Source organism: Carcharodon carcharias, chromosome 15 (genome assembly GCF_017639515.1).
Source record: "Carcharodon carcharias isolate sCarCar2 chromosome 15, sCarCar2.pri, whole genome shotgun sequence".
NCBI lineage: Eukaryota > Metazoa > Chordata > Chondrichthyes > Lamniformes > Lamnidae > Carcharodon > Carcharodon carcharias.
Genome location: NC_054481.1, coordinates 43,994,477 through 44,011,265, shown reverse-complemented (window position 1 = coordinate 44,011,265; position 16,789 = coordinate 43,994,477). Strand labels below are relative to the sequence as shown.

Below are 16,789 nucleotides of genomic sequence, written 5' to 3'. Positions count from 1 at the left end.
CCAATATTCAATCTCTGGGACCACCCACCAAGATCCCCAATTTTCATCAGTATTGGGGTGATGAACACTATTAGTAAATTTGTGGTTATCAGGGGGGAACAAAATAGGATAGTGCTGTGATGCACCCCATGATCAAACAGGTTTCTGTAATAAAAACAAGTGGTGCGGGGAAAGCTCAGTAGGTCTGGCAGCATCTGTGGAGACAGAAACAGCGTTGACATCGGTTCCAATACGACTCTTCAGAATTTTCTGTTTTTATTTCAGATTTCCAGTATTTTGCTTTAATGCTGATATCTATAGTTTCGGCTCAAACAAGATGAGGCACTGAAGGGCAGCCCTTGGAATAATCAGGTGTTAGCAACATCAGGAAAGAAAAATGGAAAAAGAGAGCAACAACTTGCATCATCAAAATGAACTACAGTGGCAGGAATTAAAGCTCATGCCCAATATAGGCAAGGAAAGAAAAGTCGTGTATTGGACAAAAGATGCTCAAGACTTTAGTTTCTCTCCCTATCCCCAAAAATAAGTCCTGTGCTCACGTTCAGTATAAACATTGGTATAGACCAATTGGGCCGAATGGCCACTTTGTGTCGTAAAATTGTGTCATTCTTCGTCAAAAGGATTCAACTGGCAAAATTCAGAAATCACTCACTATTGATGAACACTGCAAGAGTGTGGATTTTTTGGCATATGCATCGTTTGTTTTATTTGACATGACATTCCTCAAGTTACACAAATGACATGTACAAAAAAAGAGAAGATCAAGTCCAAAATAAAATGGAATACAGTGTTACTTCTACAAGATACAATTGGGTGGAATCATTCAACATTTGAGGGGTGAAACCTTTAAGCTGGCACCATTTTCAATGTCCTGATAAACGAGGGTTGAGTTTTCCTGACCTTTATAAAAGAACATTCAAAGGTGTCTTGACACAGAAGCAGAATTTTGGATCAAGCAATTACTGAATTTTCTGCACAGTATGATGTAACCAACACTTACAAGATAATCTCTTTACTTTGTGGACCATGCTTTTTTAATTTAGTAAACTTTACATAATTATACCATAAACTGGAAGGCTATAGCACTTGAGTTAACCTCAGTAGTTTCCTCATCCCAATTGGATCTGCTGCTCCTAGGACAATACTCAAGAGGTTCCACATTAACAAGATGTGGGTTTTGGCAATTCTTTCCCTCCACAACAAGTTACAAGACCACATGCATTTTCCATAAAGTACATTGCTCAGTGATTGCAGAACTGCATTAAGAGATCCTACCATGGACCACTAAAAGTAGTAGTTTATGGTCTAAATGCCTGTCCATCTTTCACTCCGAACCAGCAAATGTGTGAAACATTTTTTTGAAAAAACAAGCTGCCTTAAAAGTTTTAATTTTTTTTTTTAAAACGAAATATATTCTATCCAGAACCTGATTACTACAATGGATAGTTCAAAATGAAACTTGTCAGGCCTTGGATCCACCTCAAATCAGTTAACCAAGGAAGTAGTTTTGGCCAGGGAAGGGTATTTTGCCAATGACTGTTCCTGTTTTTGAGAGGATCCATTTGATTGCATTGTTAGCAATTCACATTGGGGTATCCAGTTTAGTCTGCTATATTGGCACATTGGAATTTAGGTAGATGAGGCAGGGCTCTTGATTTTCCAGTTCTTGGAGAGTTAAGGCTTTATAATTCCAGAAATAACCCATTAGAAAAAAAAAATACTAAATATTCCAGTAGCCATTGGGTCATTGGAGAAGAGCTAACGAGACTGCATCCCATCTCCAGTTCCAGCAATAGGCAAGTTGGTGGTGTCCAGTGTTTCAGGATTTTGCCTAATCTGAGCAGTTATGAAACATTGTTTTGTGATTGTGGAGCATTAGCTCTTGAGGAATATATGGGACTTATTTGATGCCATCTCTTCCAACTTGTAATGCACAAATAAAAATCTGACTTATAGCTTGGCGTCTCCAGTTAGATAGGAAGTCATGATAACCAACACATGAAAAGCTCTTTCCAGAGGACAATTTTGCATAATGACAGCAACTCACTGAACTACAGAATGGATAAACAATAGAAATGTACACACAAGACCAGCTTATGTCATTCCAGATACATACTATTTTATTTTGGGAGATGACATTATTAAAACGTTGCCCATTAAGAAGTTCTACAGATACCCAATACCATTCTCTTGTACTAGTTTTGTTCTTTTTACCAAAGATTCCTAGAACCTGTGGATACAAGTCCGACAGCAACATCTTCATTTACAATGGAAACTAAGGAGTCCTGGTAACTAGTTTAGTTGTTCAGTGTAAGAATGCAGTTAGTTTTATATGCTACAGGCAGAAAAAATGCTCAATTCATTGAGAGGATGAGCATGCAGTTTGTGGTCAAGTCCACAGAATTAGACTGCCTTCTGCTGAAAAGAACTGGCTTTCACAGTGGCCATTGAGATCCAGTATTGAATCAGCACAAAGAGCTTCCCCTCATCTGTTGTGCACCCCCTTCCTTAACAAGGGGAGGCAGCACGTGGCCATTAAACTCGCAGCCTGGCAAGACCAAAGCATTTGCGAACATGGCTAGCAATATCAGAGCATCGGTTAGTACAGCAGTTGCAATCCATGGCCAGAGGCACATGAAGCAAGTCGTAACTATAACTCTGGCAATGCCAAAGTTAAAAATATCCAAGAAAACCCTAACACACAAAAAAGGGAATACTAAAGGGAATGTTATTTTGTAGAATTGAATTATACAGCCTGCATAGACCTAGAGAGATCATCTTCTTCAATAGTAACTGTTGTCAAGATGAGTATAGAAAATCTGCTTAAAAAATTGTTGCAATATGTTGTGAAAGGCAGGCAGGCATTGCAACCCATGGTAGGACTACTGCAAAAAAAAAAAAATGCTGGAAAGCCACATTTATATATAAAGTGCATTTAATACTCCCAGAGGGTCGAGGAGTCAATGCTATCAGCAGATGCCTTCAGAACACCTGCATGATCCCCCTTCAAATACTTCCCATCGATTTTAATTGCAACTTTGTTGTAATCACAGAATTCAAACAAGAAATCCACAGGCTGATCACTGCTGCTGGTGACAGAGGAGTCACTTCCAACCATCCAGTACTTCCCAGTAGAATCTGCAAAGGAATACAAAGACATTATGAGAATCTGTCCAGACTCAAAAGCAACATTGTATCAAAGCTAAATTTAATATACTAAACATATATACCATTCAAGTTAGTCTTGGACTGGTATCCATCCCTGGGTGCAAAGATTATGTCAGATTACATCAAAATTCAACAGGATGAGATACCAGCAATCATTGTAGCGATCACATGCCATATTTGAAGGTAGATTGTGGTTTAGGTTTGGCCTGTTCCTCTTTATATTTTAAAAAAAATTTAAGTAACCCAGGTGAACAGCATGAAGTCTGGTGATTTCCTTTTAGACTCTGGGAATGTCATTGAACTGGCTGAAGTTCAAAGGTGGCTCAGGTGACCGAGTAGTAAACAGGTTCAAATGGATGCTCTCTCTCATCATCTAAAACACAGCCTGATAATAGCACAGGTCTGATCTGCCACCTGTGGTCTCTGTGCTACAGGAACTGGAGTGCTGCGGGATGGGGTGGAGGGGGTGGTAGGGAATAAAAGCAGTATTGTTATTCTGCTCAGTCACACGTACGGCTGGCAATGAAAGATAGGAGTGGATTCAACTGTGATGTCCTTCATGGAAAATTAGTCCATCTACATACATGATCCAAACTCAAACGTGAAAAAAAGATCAACAGGATGAGATACCAGCAGTCATGGGACCATATTCTGCAGGAACTAGTGCCTTCCAGGAGAGAAACTTGCAAAGAATGAACACGAGTAGGATCACTTACCTTTGAGTCTGTAAGCACCGTCATTAAGCTCTAGCTGGAAGACATCATATGAGGATCTGTTTGAGTCGAGGGTTCCAGTCACTTTCCGGCATCCAATAAAGCCATGCTCTCCACGAAGGGCTATAATGGGCCTGTTGATGAGTTTCATTACAAATTCCTCAGTCTCCGCTTGAAAATGAAAAAGAATAGGTGAATATTTCAGCAATTCAGAAGGGTGGTCAGCTTCTGTAGTACCAGAGGGCACCCACCCTTTGCATTTCCATTCGGGGAAGGAGAGAAAACTGGGAGTAGGAAACGCGGAAGGAAAAATGATAAGTGATTTTATTCCCACAGCAGCTTAGAAATCTAGCTGGACTCAGTTATGCAGAAATATGGAATAATTTCAAATGAACTGGAAGTCTCCATCAGAAAGTGAAGTAAACAAACTTTCAGTTCATTTCCACTGAAGGTATATTAACTAAAGCAAATATTCAGGATAAACACATGGCTCAAAGTGGAAAAACTGTTTAATGCATTAAGTCTGGCAGATGGGAAAACCTGTAGCAGCAATTGTGTCATTTTGATTTATAACTCCAAAAGAGAAGTGGTTTATGGCCAACACATGGCCCTGGTACCAGTGCACTGATTATTACGAACTGCTAGATGAAAAGTACCCAAGGTCCATCTAGTTTGCCTGCCACTATCCTGGTGAAAAATGATAATTAAATGTCTTGATTCATAAAGGGGGTGGAGTGGAGAATAAAAAACAAAATTCCCTGGGGGGTTAGAACACAACCTTTTCAACATTGAAGTGTTGGTTTATCTGTAGTAATAACTCTTTGCCAATATTAAACCCAAGAATTCCATAACATTATATACAATTTCATGATTTGCAAAAGTACTGGAACAAACAGCTTCCTACTTTAGCAACAAATATGATGGAACACCATTTCATGGAAAATTAGAAAGAGATTTCCTAAGTCTGGTCAAAACACGAAAGGAACATGCTGGTCAAAATCTTCTGGCTAAAGGAAAAGAACACCCAGCTTTTGTCGATTTAGATTTTAAAAAAGAACCAATGAATTTTCAGTTGCATTTCCAATAAATCTGCAGCCAAGTTTATATGCAACTTGATGTAATGCTTCAAGAAAGGGAGGGCAAGCAGCTAAAAGCAAGGGTTTAATTTTGGAACCTCCGGCAATAATTGTGCCCAATTCATTTTAATCTCCCTCGGTAGTTTAAAATGAGTTAGGCACAATTGAAAAACAAGATTGTGGTAATCCTGGAAATGCTTCTTATGCTATGCACTAGTCAGGTTAAGGAGAGAAACATTTGGAAAGTCAACATGTAGTGCAGGATGATGAGCTTTTTACAGCAAACTTGAAGAGGAGGGAATGCTAGACCAAAGAGACAGCATTTACTTGAACCAAAACAATCATATGTCCTTATGATGAAACGACTTGTGGAGCCACAGAAAGGATTCAAATCTACTTGTGGCCCCCAGGGGACAAGTTAGATTTGATATTCAAGAAGGAGGAGGACAAGCTTAATAAAAGTTATGAGAATGAAGGGGGAACGAAAAGCCGAGAGGCAACAAGAAGTAAATAAAGTACACTGTTGCAGAGATTCAGAAGCATTAATAACTATGGTTTAGACAAATTTATAACTCTCAGTTATATTTTCAGCAGAGAAAGGGGAGAGGAAAAAAACACTGGCAGTGTTAGAAGTATTTTTTATCAATACTAGGAAGTGCAAATATACCTTTAATGGTGCATTCAGACAACTATTCATGTTAAAGTTAACAGGAAGCGGTACTATTTCTTTGATTTGCATTCAGGTCAAACAGTGGGCAGTACAGACAGGTCAATAACATTGGTGATTTTAAGCCTTTCCAACATGGACTGGAATAAAGGTTCTATTAATGTGGAAAGCTTCAGTAATGAAACCAGGGCTGCCTCCTTGCTCAATATGCCTCAGCAAGCAAAGGTTGTTTGGGGGCGGGGGGAAGAAACAAGTATTGCTTGATTTAAATCTGGAAATTAATTGGTGAAAATAACCAAAATGAGTAGGAGAATAAATGCAAGGTTATAAAAGGAAATTAAGAATTAAAAGATAAGATTGCTGAACTGGAGAGGCAAAATTCAATGAAATACAGGATGTTGCCAAAAGTAAATGAGCAGAAGTTAGCAAACAGATCAACAAATCAGCAATGGAAAATCTTCAAAAACACAAGATGTGTAAAGTACAAAGTAAATACATTTTAAAAGGCAAACTTTCCCGTCTTTCTCCTTAACATGCACAATATATGCTGTGGGACAGCAAAGATACCAATAAAGTACTCTCTCTTGAAGAAGGGAAAATAATAAAGCAGGTAACTACAGATGTACACTAATGTCCTCTTTCCCATGGCATCACATACTCCAAATACTGCCTCATTTTGGACAGTTTGCAACAAAATACAACACTGGGTACTGGAAGAGGAAGCATAAAGAAGCTAGAAGCAGCAGACATAGTTTGCCTATAGTTTAGAAGCCTGGACTTACCTGGTGTTTCTATGCTAGCACAAAGCTGCCCATTCTTTTTAGCTGCCACATATTTTCCATTGACAGCCTTCAGAACAATCCTCTGCCCACGCCATTCAATTTCAAAGTAGCTGTTGCCATTTCTGTGAAACAAGATGGAAAAAAAAAGTTCTTGTAGCTTCAAAGAAAAAGCCAATTTCATTTCATTTTTGAAGGAGGACTTTTAGGCCTCTGCACAGCATCTGTAACAAATGCTTTAATAATCTAACCCATAAACAGAAAGTGCCTTGCCTCAGTTTATACTTCTACCTGATTCAGCCCATTTTATAAAAAGGGAGAATTGCCACAAACTACTGGAGACCCAGCCTTTGGAATTTTGATTCTTGCCTAATTTTCAATTGAGTTTAAAGATGTATAGGATTAGTACAATTAGACACCAATTTGAAATTTATAATGATCTTTTAGAACAAAAAGGACAACTACAACTGCAAATTTGTATATAACTATACAAAATTGTCATCCAAAAAGGTACTCTCTTTCAGTTTTTTTTTTAAAAAAGTAGTAATTTGAATGAGTTCATTTTTCATCGTTTATCCCTTTCCTCACCTTCCTGCTCAGATACTGCTGCAATGAAGTGGAGAAGCTGGACAGTGCTCTGCTTCCAGTCACCATGAATAGCTCAAGTAAAACTCTTTCCCTGCTTTGCAAAAAGTTGCTGCTTCTACTCAACATGGCACAGATTGTTAATGCTGGTCGGTGAAGTCAAAACTAAGGCAAAGCCTTTCCTTACAGAGTTTATTGACTTTGTGCAGTGTCAACAATCCTCACGTCCACCCAGTGTCCCAGCTGTCCCCTATTTAGATGTTGAAATACCCCATCACCCATTTGCCTCAACAATGGGATTGACATTGACACAGATTATACCTCATCTCTATATCATTCCTTGCTTTATGGCACTGAATGCAAGAATCAAATGGACAGCACAACCACTCAACCTTACATCACATCGTCAACTTTGTCTTTGTAGCAAGTGTCCTAACAGCATGAAATCCTTTAACTAATCAGTTTATGCACTGAATAATTTGAAGGTAATTTGCACTAATCCTCAAATCATGCAACAGTCAAATTTATTATTTCAGCACAATACACCAATTCTCTTAACATAAGAGAGATGAGGCCAGAAATAATTACCATAGATTACGGTGCATAAGTCTCCCTCCGAAGCCTCCAAAAATCCTTCCAAAAACCAGGGATGACCTATACACTGAGTATAAAATGTGAACTGGCTGTTTAGTGGTCACCATTTTGAAATGTGAAGGAAATAACACAGGTAATTCAAATAAAATAATATGGCGTGGTTTATTGAATGATTCATTGTACAAAGATACCTTTAGCCACAATTAAAATGTTTGCAAACTGTCAAATGCATTGTCTTTGGCATCCAATGCAAATAATTAATCAAATTCTTTGAATCACTTTGGTGTCATCGCAAGGATCACACTCTGGATCAGATTTGGTGCTTTCACTTTCAAAAATCATCCCTTCACAACAAATCATCATCCTCATCATCCACTGAATTGGATATTTTGTATTTTTGAACAATCTGATGACATGTGGTGCACCAATAGCATCCACAATTTTATAATGAAACCACACAAAACATCAAGCAAAGCAGCATGCATATTTCCACTCGAGGTTTTTTGACTGGCAGTCATCCACCTGTTCCGTTCAGTGCGGACATTATCCTTAAATGGCTTGAAGCACGCATCCAAAGGCTGAACGATGGGCGTGAGACAGCAACGTGGGTGTTTAGTTATGCAGGCTATAATCACTGTGAATCTGGTCTTCTCATGTCCTGTCAGGTTCAGAAACCATTCTAGTGAAACTGACTACTCAACTTGTCTGCTGGCCATAATTGAAATTCATGGGTGTTTCATCCATGACACCAAATGTGATTTAATGGGTACATGTGTTTTTGCCACCATCTGATAGAAACTGGTAATTTTGACATCAAGGTCTTTTAGTCATCGGAGCAATCTTGGTCTTCTGCTGCAACACTAGATATTTTCATTCTATAAAGCAGCTACACAAACTAACTGTTGCCCTGGCAGGACAGGTGATGTGTTACTGCTGGATACCAAGGTGATCCAGAGCACACACATCTGCAGTAAGCGTATGCAGCTTGAGGAACTGGAGTCCAAGCTGCAGACATTGCGCCAAATCAAGGAAAGTTAACTGGACACTTTGCTCCAAGAGGCGGTCACACCCCTCAGATTAGGTCATTCAAATTTGGTTTGTGATCAGGGACAGGAGGGTCTGACTGCAAGTGAAGCAGGTTTGGGGACCCAGGAGTAGTGTTCAAGGAGCCTCAGCCCCTGCAATTGTCCAACAGCTACAAGGTGTGTGCAAGCTGTGTGGGCAAAAGCAGGGACTGCGGGGAGAATGAGCAAACTGACCATGGCACTGTGGTACAGGGAGCCATTCAAGTGGGGGGAGGAAATAGAAACATAGTAGCAGTAGGGGAAAGTATAATTAGGAGGATAGATAATGTTCCCTGTAGCCGTGGGCATAAGGCCCGAAGGCTGTGTTGCCCGCCCAGTGCCAGGGTTAAGGACATCTCCTAAGGGCCAGAGATTAACTTGGAGTGGGAGAGGAGGGATCCAGTTGTCATCATGGAAATTGGTACCAACGACATTGATAGGACTAGAAAGGAGGTTCTCCTGAAAGAATCTGAGTTAGGAGCTAATTTTTAAAAATCTCAGGATTACTACCTGAGCCATGGGCAAACTAGCATAGGATAAATAAAGTCAAGGAGTTAAATGCGTAGCTCAGAGATTGGTGTGGGAGGAATGGGTTTCAGTTCATGGGACACTGGCACCAATACTGGGGTAGAAGGGAGCTGTTCCAGTGGGGTGGGCTTCACTTGAACCACGCTGGGACCAATGTCCTGGTAAATCAAATAACTATGGCTGTAGAAAGGGCATTAAACTAAATAGGTGGGGGGGAGGGAAGAGAGAGAGGGGGTTATGGAGAGGGGATACATAAGCTTACAAAGCAAAAGGATTTGGCAGCATTGCAGGGCAGCTATTTAGGTAATGATCTCAGAGTGTGACAGGAAGGGGCAGAGTGTACAAACAAAAAAAAAAAGCAGCAAATAAGGTCAAAAAATGGTAAAAAGGCAAAATGGCTCTTTACTTAAATGCATGTAGTATTCAGAACAAAGTTAATGAATTAACGGCATGGATATGATCTTATAGCCACTACAGAGACATGGTTACAAGGAGATCAAAGCTGGGAACTAAATTTTCAGGAGGATGTGACTTTTCGAAAGGACAGGCAGGAAGGAAAGAGTGGTGGAGTAACTTTGTTAGTAAAAGGTGGATCGGAAGATGTAGAATCCATATGGGTGGAGGTAAGAAATAATAAGGGGAAGAAGGCACTGGTGGTAGTAGTCTATAAGCCCCCCACCAGTAACTATACTGTAGGACAGGAAATAAATCGGGAAATAATGAGGGCATGTTAAAAAGGCAGTACATTAATCATGGGTGACTTTAATCTTCATACAGATTGGGAAAATCAAATTGGCAGAGGTAGCCATGAGCAAAAATTCATAGAGTGTATTCACGACAATTTCCTAGAACAAAATGTTGTGAATCCAACCAGAGATCAGGTTATTTTGAACCGGGTAATGGGTAATGAGGCAGGTTTAATAAATGATCTTAGGGTAAAAGATCCCTGAGGAAACAGTGACCATAACACGGTAGAATTTAGCATTCAGTTCGAGTGTGAGGAACTTGGGTCGGAAACAACTGTGTTAAACTTAAATAAGGGGAATTACAAAGGAATGAGGGCAAAGTTGGCTGGAGAGAACTGGGAAAGGAGCTTAGCAGAAAAGATGGTTGATGAACAATGGCAGACGTTTAAGAAAATACCTCATGACTCACAACAAGGATAAATCCCAGTGAGGAAGGATTCTAGGAAGGGGATAAACCAACCATGGTTAACCAAGGAAGTTAAGGATAATATCAAATTGAAAGAACAACGTACAATGTGGCAAAGATTAGTGGTAATCCACATGGGCCTTTTAGAGAGAATGAGGCTGGGGAAATCATAATGGGGAATCAAGATATGGCAGAGGAGTTGAATAAATACTTTACATCAGTCTTCGCAGTAGAAGACACTAATAGCATTCCAAAAATATTAAATAATCAAGGGGCAAAAAGGGAAGTGGGGGGGGGGGGGGAGAAAATAAATACTATCACGAGAGAAAAATTACTAGGGAAACTATTGGGGCTAAAGTCCGATAAGTCCCCTGATGGGTTGCATCCTAGAACATCAAAAGAAGCAGCTACAGAGATAGTAGTAATCTTCCAAGAATCCTTAGATTCTGGAAAAGTTCCAGAAGATTGGAAAACTGCCAATGTAACACCCTTATTCAAAAATGGAGACAAAACACATAACTATAGGCCAGTTAGCTTAACATTCTAGAATCCTTCGTCACTGGGAAAAATGTTAGAGTCTGTTATAAAGGATGTGACAGCAAAGCATTTAGAAATGCATAATACAATCAGGCATAGACAGCATGGCTGACAAATTTATTAGAATTCTTTGAAGTAAAAAGCAGGATAGATAAAGGGGAACCAGTAGATGTAACATATTTGGATTTCCAAAAGGCATTTAATAAGGCACCGCACACAAGGCTACTTAATAAGATAAGAGCTCATGGTTTTCGGGGTAGTATATTAACATGGATAAAGGATTTGCTAACTAATTAGGAGACAGAGTTGGGATACGGGGCAGGGGGGGGGGAGGGGGGGGCGCATTTTCAGGATGGCAACCTGTAACTAGTGAGAGTGCCACGATGATCAGTGCTGGGGCCACAATTATTTACAATATATATTAATGACCCGGATGAGAGAAGTGAATGTACAATCGCTAAGTTTGTAGATGACACAATAGGTGGGAAGGCAAGTGATGAGGATGACAAAGTCTACAGAGGGATATAGACAGATTAAGTGAGTGGGCAAAAACTTGGCAGATGGAATATAATGTGGGAAAACATGAGGTTATGCATCTTGGCAGGAAGAATAGAGGAGCTGAATATTATTTAAGCGGAGAAAGACTGCAGAAGGCTGTAGCACAGATGGATTTGGGGGTCCTTGTGGATGAATCCCAAAAAGCCAATATACAAGTTTGGCAGGTAATAGGGAAGACAAATGGAATGTTGGCCTTTATTTCAAAGGGAATGGAGTATAAAAATAGGGAAAAAAACAAAAAAACTGCGGATGCTGGAAATCCAAAACAAAAACAGAATTACCTGGAAAAACTCAGCAGGTCTGGCAGCATCGGCGGAGAAGAAAAGAGTTGACGTTTCGAGTCCTCATGACCCTTCGACAGAACAAGTTCTGTCGAAGGGTCATGAGGACTCGAAACGTCAACTCTTTTCTTCTCCGCCGATGCTGCCAGACCTGCTGAGTTTTTCCAGGTAATTCTGTTTTTGTTTTATAAAAATAGGGAAACCTTGCTAAAACTATACAAGGCACTAGTTAGACCACACCTAGAATACTGTGAACAGATTTGGTTCCCTTATCTAAAGAAAGATACACTGGCACTGGAGGCAGTCCAGAGAAGGTTCACTAGGTTGATCCAGGTATGGAGGGATTTTCTTATGAGGAGAGGTTGAGTAGGTTGGGCCTGTACTCATTGGAGTCAAAAAGAATGAGAGGCGACCTTATTGAAACACAAGATCCTTAGGGGGCTTGACAAGCTAGATGCTGAGCGTTGTTTCCCCTTGTGGGAACATCTAGGACCAGATGGCATAATCTCAGAGTAAAGGGTTGCCCATTTAAATCAGAGATATGGAGGAATTTCTTCTGAGGGTAGTGAATCTGCTGAATTCTTTACCACAGAGCGCTATAGAGGCTGGGTCATTCAGTATATTGAAGACTGAGATAGACAGATTTTTAATAAGTGAGGGAATCAAGGGTTATGGGGAAAAGGCAGGAAAGTGGAGTTGAGGATTATCAGATCAACCATGATTTCATTGAATGGTGGAGCAGACTGAAATGTGCCGAATGGCCTACTTATGCTCCTACGTCTTATGAAACCTTTGCCAGTCTTGGGGTTTGAATTGACCTATTTGAAGGAGAGAATCTTGGAGAGGCAAGGTTTGATCAGGGATAGTCAGCATGGCTTTGTCAGAGGGAGGTCATACCTAACAAATTTGCTTGAATTTTTTGAGGAGGTGACCAGATGTGTAGATGAGCATAGTGCAGTTGATGTAGTTTATATGGATTTCAGCAAAGCCTTTGACAAGGTCCTACATGGGAGACTTATAAAGAAGGCAAATGCACATGGGATACAGGGTAATTTGATAAGGTGGATTCAAAATTGGCTTAGTTGCAGGAGACAGAGGGTGATGACAGAAGGATGCTTTAGTGACTGGAAGCCAGTGTTCAGGTGGCATACCACAGGGATCTGTGCTGGGGCCCCTATTATTTGTCATTTATATAAATGACATAGATGACTATGTGGGGGGTTGGATTAGTAAGTTTGTGGATGACACAAAGATTGGCCGGGTGGTTAAGAGTGAGGTCAAGTGTCTTGGGCTACAGGAAGATATAGGCGGGATGGTCAAATGGGCAGGTAGAATTTAACCCTGAAGAGTGAGAGGTGATACACTTTCGAAGGAGTAATTTGACAAGGAAGTATTCAATGAACGGCATGACACTAGGAAGTTCTGAGGAACAAAGGGACCTTGGCGTGTGTGTCCATAGATCTCTGAAAGCGGAGGGGCATGTTAGTGGGGTGGTGAAAAAGGCATATGGGATACTTGCCTTTATCAATCGAGGCATAGATTACAATAGTAGGAAGGTCATGTTGGAGTTGTATAGAACCTTGGTGAGGTCACTGCTGGAGTATTGTGTGCAGTTCTGGTCACTACATTATAGGAAGGATGTGATTGCATTGGAGGGGGTGCAGAGGAGATTCACCAGGATGTTGCCTGGGATGAAACATTTAAGTTATGAAGAGAGGTTGAATAGACTTGGGTTGTTTTCGTTGGAGTAGAGAAGACTAAGGGACTACCCGATCGACATGTACAAGATTATGAGGGGCATGGACAGGGTGGATAGGGAGCAGTTATTCCCCTTGGTTGAAGTGTCAGTCACGAGGGGACATAAGTTCAAGGTGAGGCAGGAGGTTTGGCTGGGGGGTGGGGTTCGTGTGAGGAAAAGCCTTTTTACCCAGTAGGGTGGTGACGGTCTGGAATGCGCTGCCTGGGAGGGTGGTGGAGGCGGGTTGCCTCACATACTTTAAAAAGTACCTGGGTGAGCACTTGGCACGTCATAACATTCAAGGCTATGCGACAAGTGCTGGTACATGGGATTAGGTAGGTAGGTCAGGTGTTTCTCACGTGTTGGTGCAGACTTGATGGACCAAAGGGCCTCTTCTTCACTGTGAGATTCTGTGATTTGAGCATGTGTGTACATATGACGACATACCCATTCTGAAGATTCAAGGACCCATTCTGATACTTGCTTCTCAAGATCAGGCCAGTGGTTGGTCCCTATTACCATGATGCATTTGGTCTTGGACAATTTCTTCAGGGTAGACTCATTCTTCTAGTCTCGCACCACTAACAATGAATTCCCTCACTGCATTAGTTATTTGACGAGTTAGCAAATGTTACGACTTCCAGCTTGAAAGCAACTTCGTACTTCACCCATTTTTCTGGAAGATCCATTTCTGTTCATCACTCACCATACCACACATGCTTATGTGGATGTGTCTTAAACTCCCGCATAGCAACTTTGCAACACAGCCTGTATCGCTTGCCTGATCCCATACGCCAACTTAACAGTGTAAGCCAAGTAAAACATGCATTTCTAGAGTGAAAAATTGAGGCCACTACCGAGAGTATCGCATTTCATAGCTGAAAGGTCGGGGGTGGGGATCAACTTGCATAGGAGGCATGCTTTTTGGCACAGAAAAATAATTGGGGCCACCTTATATGTCTCAATCTACCGTACATAATTTCCTGCAGATGCCAGCTGCATTAGGGAGGAGAAAAATCTTAAACTCAACTTCAAATCCCATAAATTAAAATCCTGGCAGTTTCAAATATTCCAGTTTAGCTCTGATTTTAAAATAACCTGGATTAAGATCATCAACAGAATTTTAACAAATTTTATGTTCATCCCTACATTATGGAAGTTCTGGTTTTCCCCACCAGGATTTATAAAAAGGTAGTTATCGAATTCTCATAATGGTATCATAATGTAATGTCAATTATATTAATTTCCAGATGACACTGGAGCACATCTGTTCATTACACAGTCATTCACAGAAGATTCTATGCTTCATTTCTTCAATATTATGGAGGCTTAAAGGGAGGAAGTACTTCAGTGAATGTATTTGACTGCAGGTCAGGATATAGAAAGGCCACAGCAAAATCACAATTAACTTGACTTATATTCTCACGTAGAACACAACTTATTTTTACATTTAGAAGTCTTAAAAAACATTATTCCATCCAGGTTTGAACATTTAGGAGTCATGATTGTACTAATCTTTGAGCAAAAGAAGTGGTCAAAGAAACAGCCTTTTCATGCTAAAGCTGGATGATGTTCATATAAAGAGGCCCAGTTTACTACAATAAATGCTTGTGGTTTTCATAAAATAACCACAATTTCATTAGTGTGAATTAATAATGACAGCTGGTACTACATACAAGATTTTTGCTGAATTATAATCTTTGTAGCTCAAGGCTTATTCCTGTATGTAGATTTGTATTCACTTACTTTGTAGAGGCAGTAGATTGTACCCCGCCATTAGCAGTCAGAGTCCAGTATTTGCCAGTGCACGTTCGGAAAGCACACTTTTTGGTATCTTTGTTGATTTCTAATTGGAAAGTTTCCTGGTCACTTTCTTCATCCTGGTTAGCAGACAGGTCCATACCTTTCAGGGAACAAATCATAACATCAGGATTCAAAGCTGGGACAGAACTGAATGGAATCTCTTCTCCACTTCAAGCAACACAAGAGATCATCAAATAGACCAAATCAAATCTGTTTTGCTGTAGTCATGCTGAAACCACATACACAACCACCCCTTAGCACGGTAGAGCAAAACTACTGCTACAGTTCGGGCTGGTTAGCCCAGTTGGCTAGATGGCTAGTGTGTGGTTCAGAATAATGCCAGTGTGGATTTAATTCCTATCCCAGTGGAAGTAGATAGACGTGGGACCCCAAAAATGGAAGGCAATAGCAAACAATCACTGAAAAACTGCACAGATAATGGCTAAGGATGAAGCATCAGCAGATAATGAACTAAGGACCTGCCTTTGGGCAGAGCACACATCATGTTTGCTAAAGTTTCAGCATGAAAAGCACCAGAGTGTGTCAACCCTGGAAACACAAAAAAGGGGTAGAAATTTGTCTCGGGTTATATCCTATTCAACACCTGTTATTTAGCACCTTTGAGACAAATATCTATTCCAAGGAATCAGAATCCACTGGACTTGAGGTCAGGTCAGTTAATTGAACACAGAGGAAATATTTGACCAGAATATTGATTTTTATCCTCGTGCCTTAGAAAAATTAAAAAAGGGCCAAAGATAGAATGGATTTAAAAAAAAGGCAATGTAACCACCAAAACAAAATAGTTGTACTAAAATACTTTTAATAAGTTTTGGACATACAAATTAGTACATTTAATTTAAGATAAAGTGCCCCCAAAAGATTTGGACTTTAGAAGACAGAAGATGGAACACGCATGTACACTTTTTAAAACTCAATATCTTGGGCTATAGTTGGGAAGAGGAAGAATTCATCAGCTCAGCCACAGCACCATGTTAGAAGAGATCTGTGTGGTTACCAAGAGTAAATAGGCCCACTACCCGGAATAGTTCTAACCTAGCTGTGGACAAGTGTACAAATGCAGGTCCACCGAGTTAACTGGTGACATGGGAGAATCGGCACACAGTAGCTTCTTTTGAACTCTACTGAAGAACATTCCTCCCCAGCCACAAAACCAGATTATAGGCCAAACCAGCGAGTTGGAATCTGCCAATTTAAAACGCTCTTGGAAAAAAAAAAGATGGCTGGGGGAATGGCAGAGTATTTAAAGTAGCTTTGAAACAATTAAAGTAAAAAGATTACAAAGAAATTTATTAAAACTGAAAGAAGCTATTTTACCATTCTTCTGTCACTTAAAATGAGTTTTAAAGTTATGCATTGGGTAGCTCGCTCTTTAAAATAAAGCACATTTTCAAAAACAAAACTGCCACAGAATATTTTTGGCAAAGTCAAGAATTTTGATAGGCCACTTCAAAAGGCCTTTTCTTCTTCCTGCCCCAAGCTCTCAAATTCCAATGAATTTGGAAGGAAATTTTAAAATGGCAAC

The 16,789-nt window shown here is 40.2% G+C and overlaps 1 protein-coding gene across 2 annotated transcripts in view; it reads right to left on the bottom strand.

The window, feature by feature from the left end:
* Window positions 1-679: 679 nt before the first annotated feature.
* Window positions 680-16,789, bottom strand: part of fscn1a (fascin actin-bundling protein 1a) — a 32,504-nt gene continuing 16,394 nt past the window's right edge. Inside the window, exons 2-5 of one of the 2 annotated variants that reach the window (XM_041206818.1) lie at window positions 15,187-15,343; window positions 6,407-6,528; window positions 3,885-4,052; window positions 680-3,138 (exon numbers count right to left, since the gene is read on the bottom strand). In XM_041206818.1, coding sequence (XP_041062752.1) covers window positions 2,936-3,138; window positions 3,885-4,052; window positions 6,407-6,528; window positions 15,187-15,343 — 650 coding nt within the window. In that variant the 3' untranslated portion in view covers window positions 680-2,935. The remainder of the gene's footprint in view (window positions 3,139-3,884; window positions 4,053-6,406; window positions 6,529-15,186; window positions 15,344-16,789) is intronic. The other variant, XM_041206819.1, reaches the window with a different exon arrangement.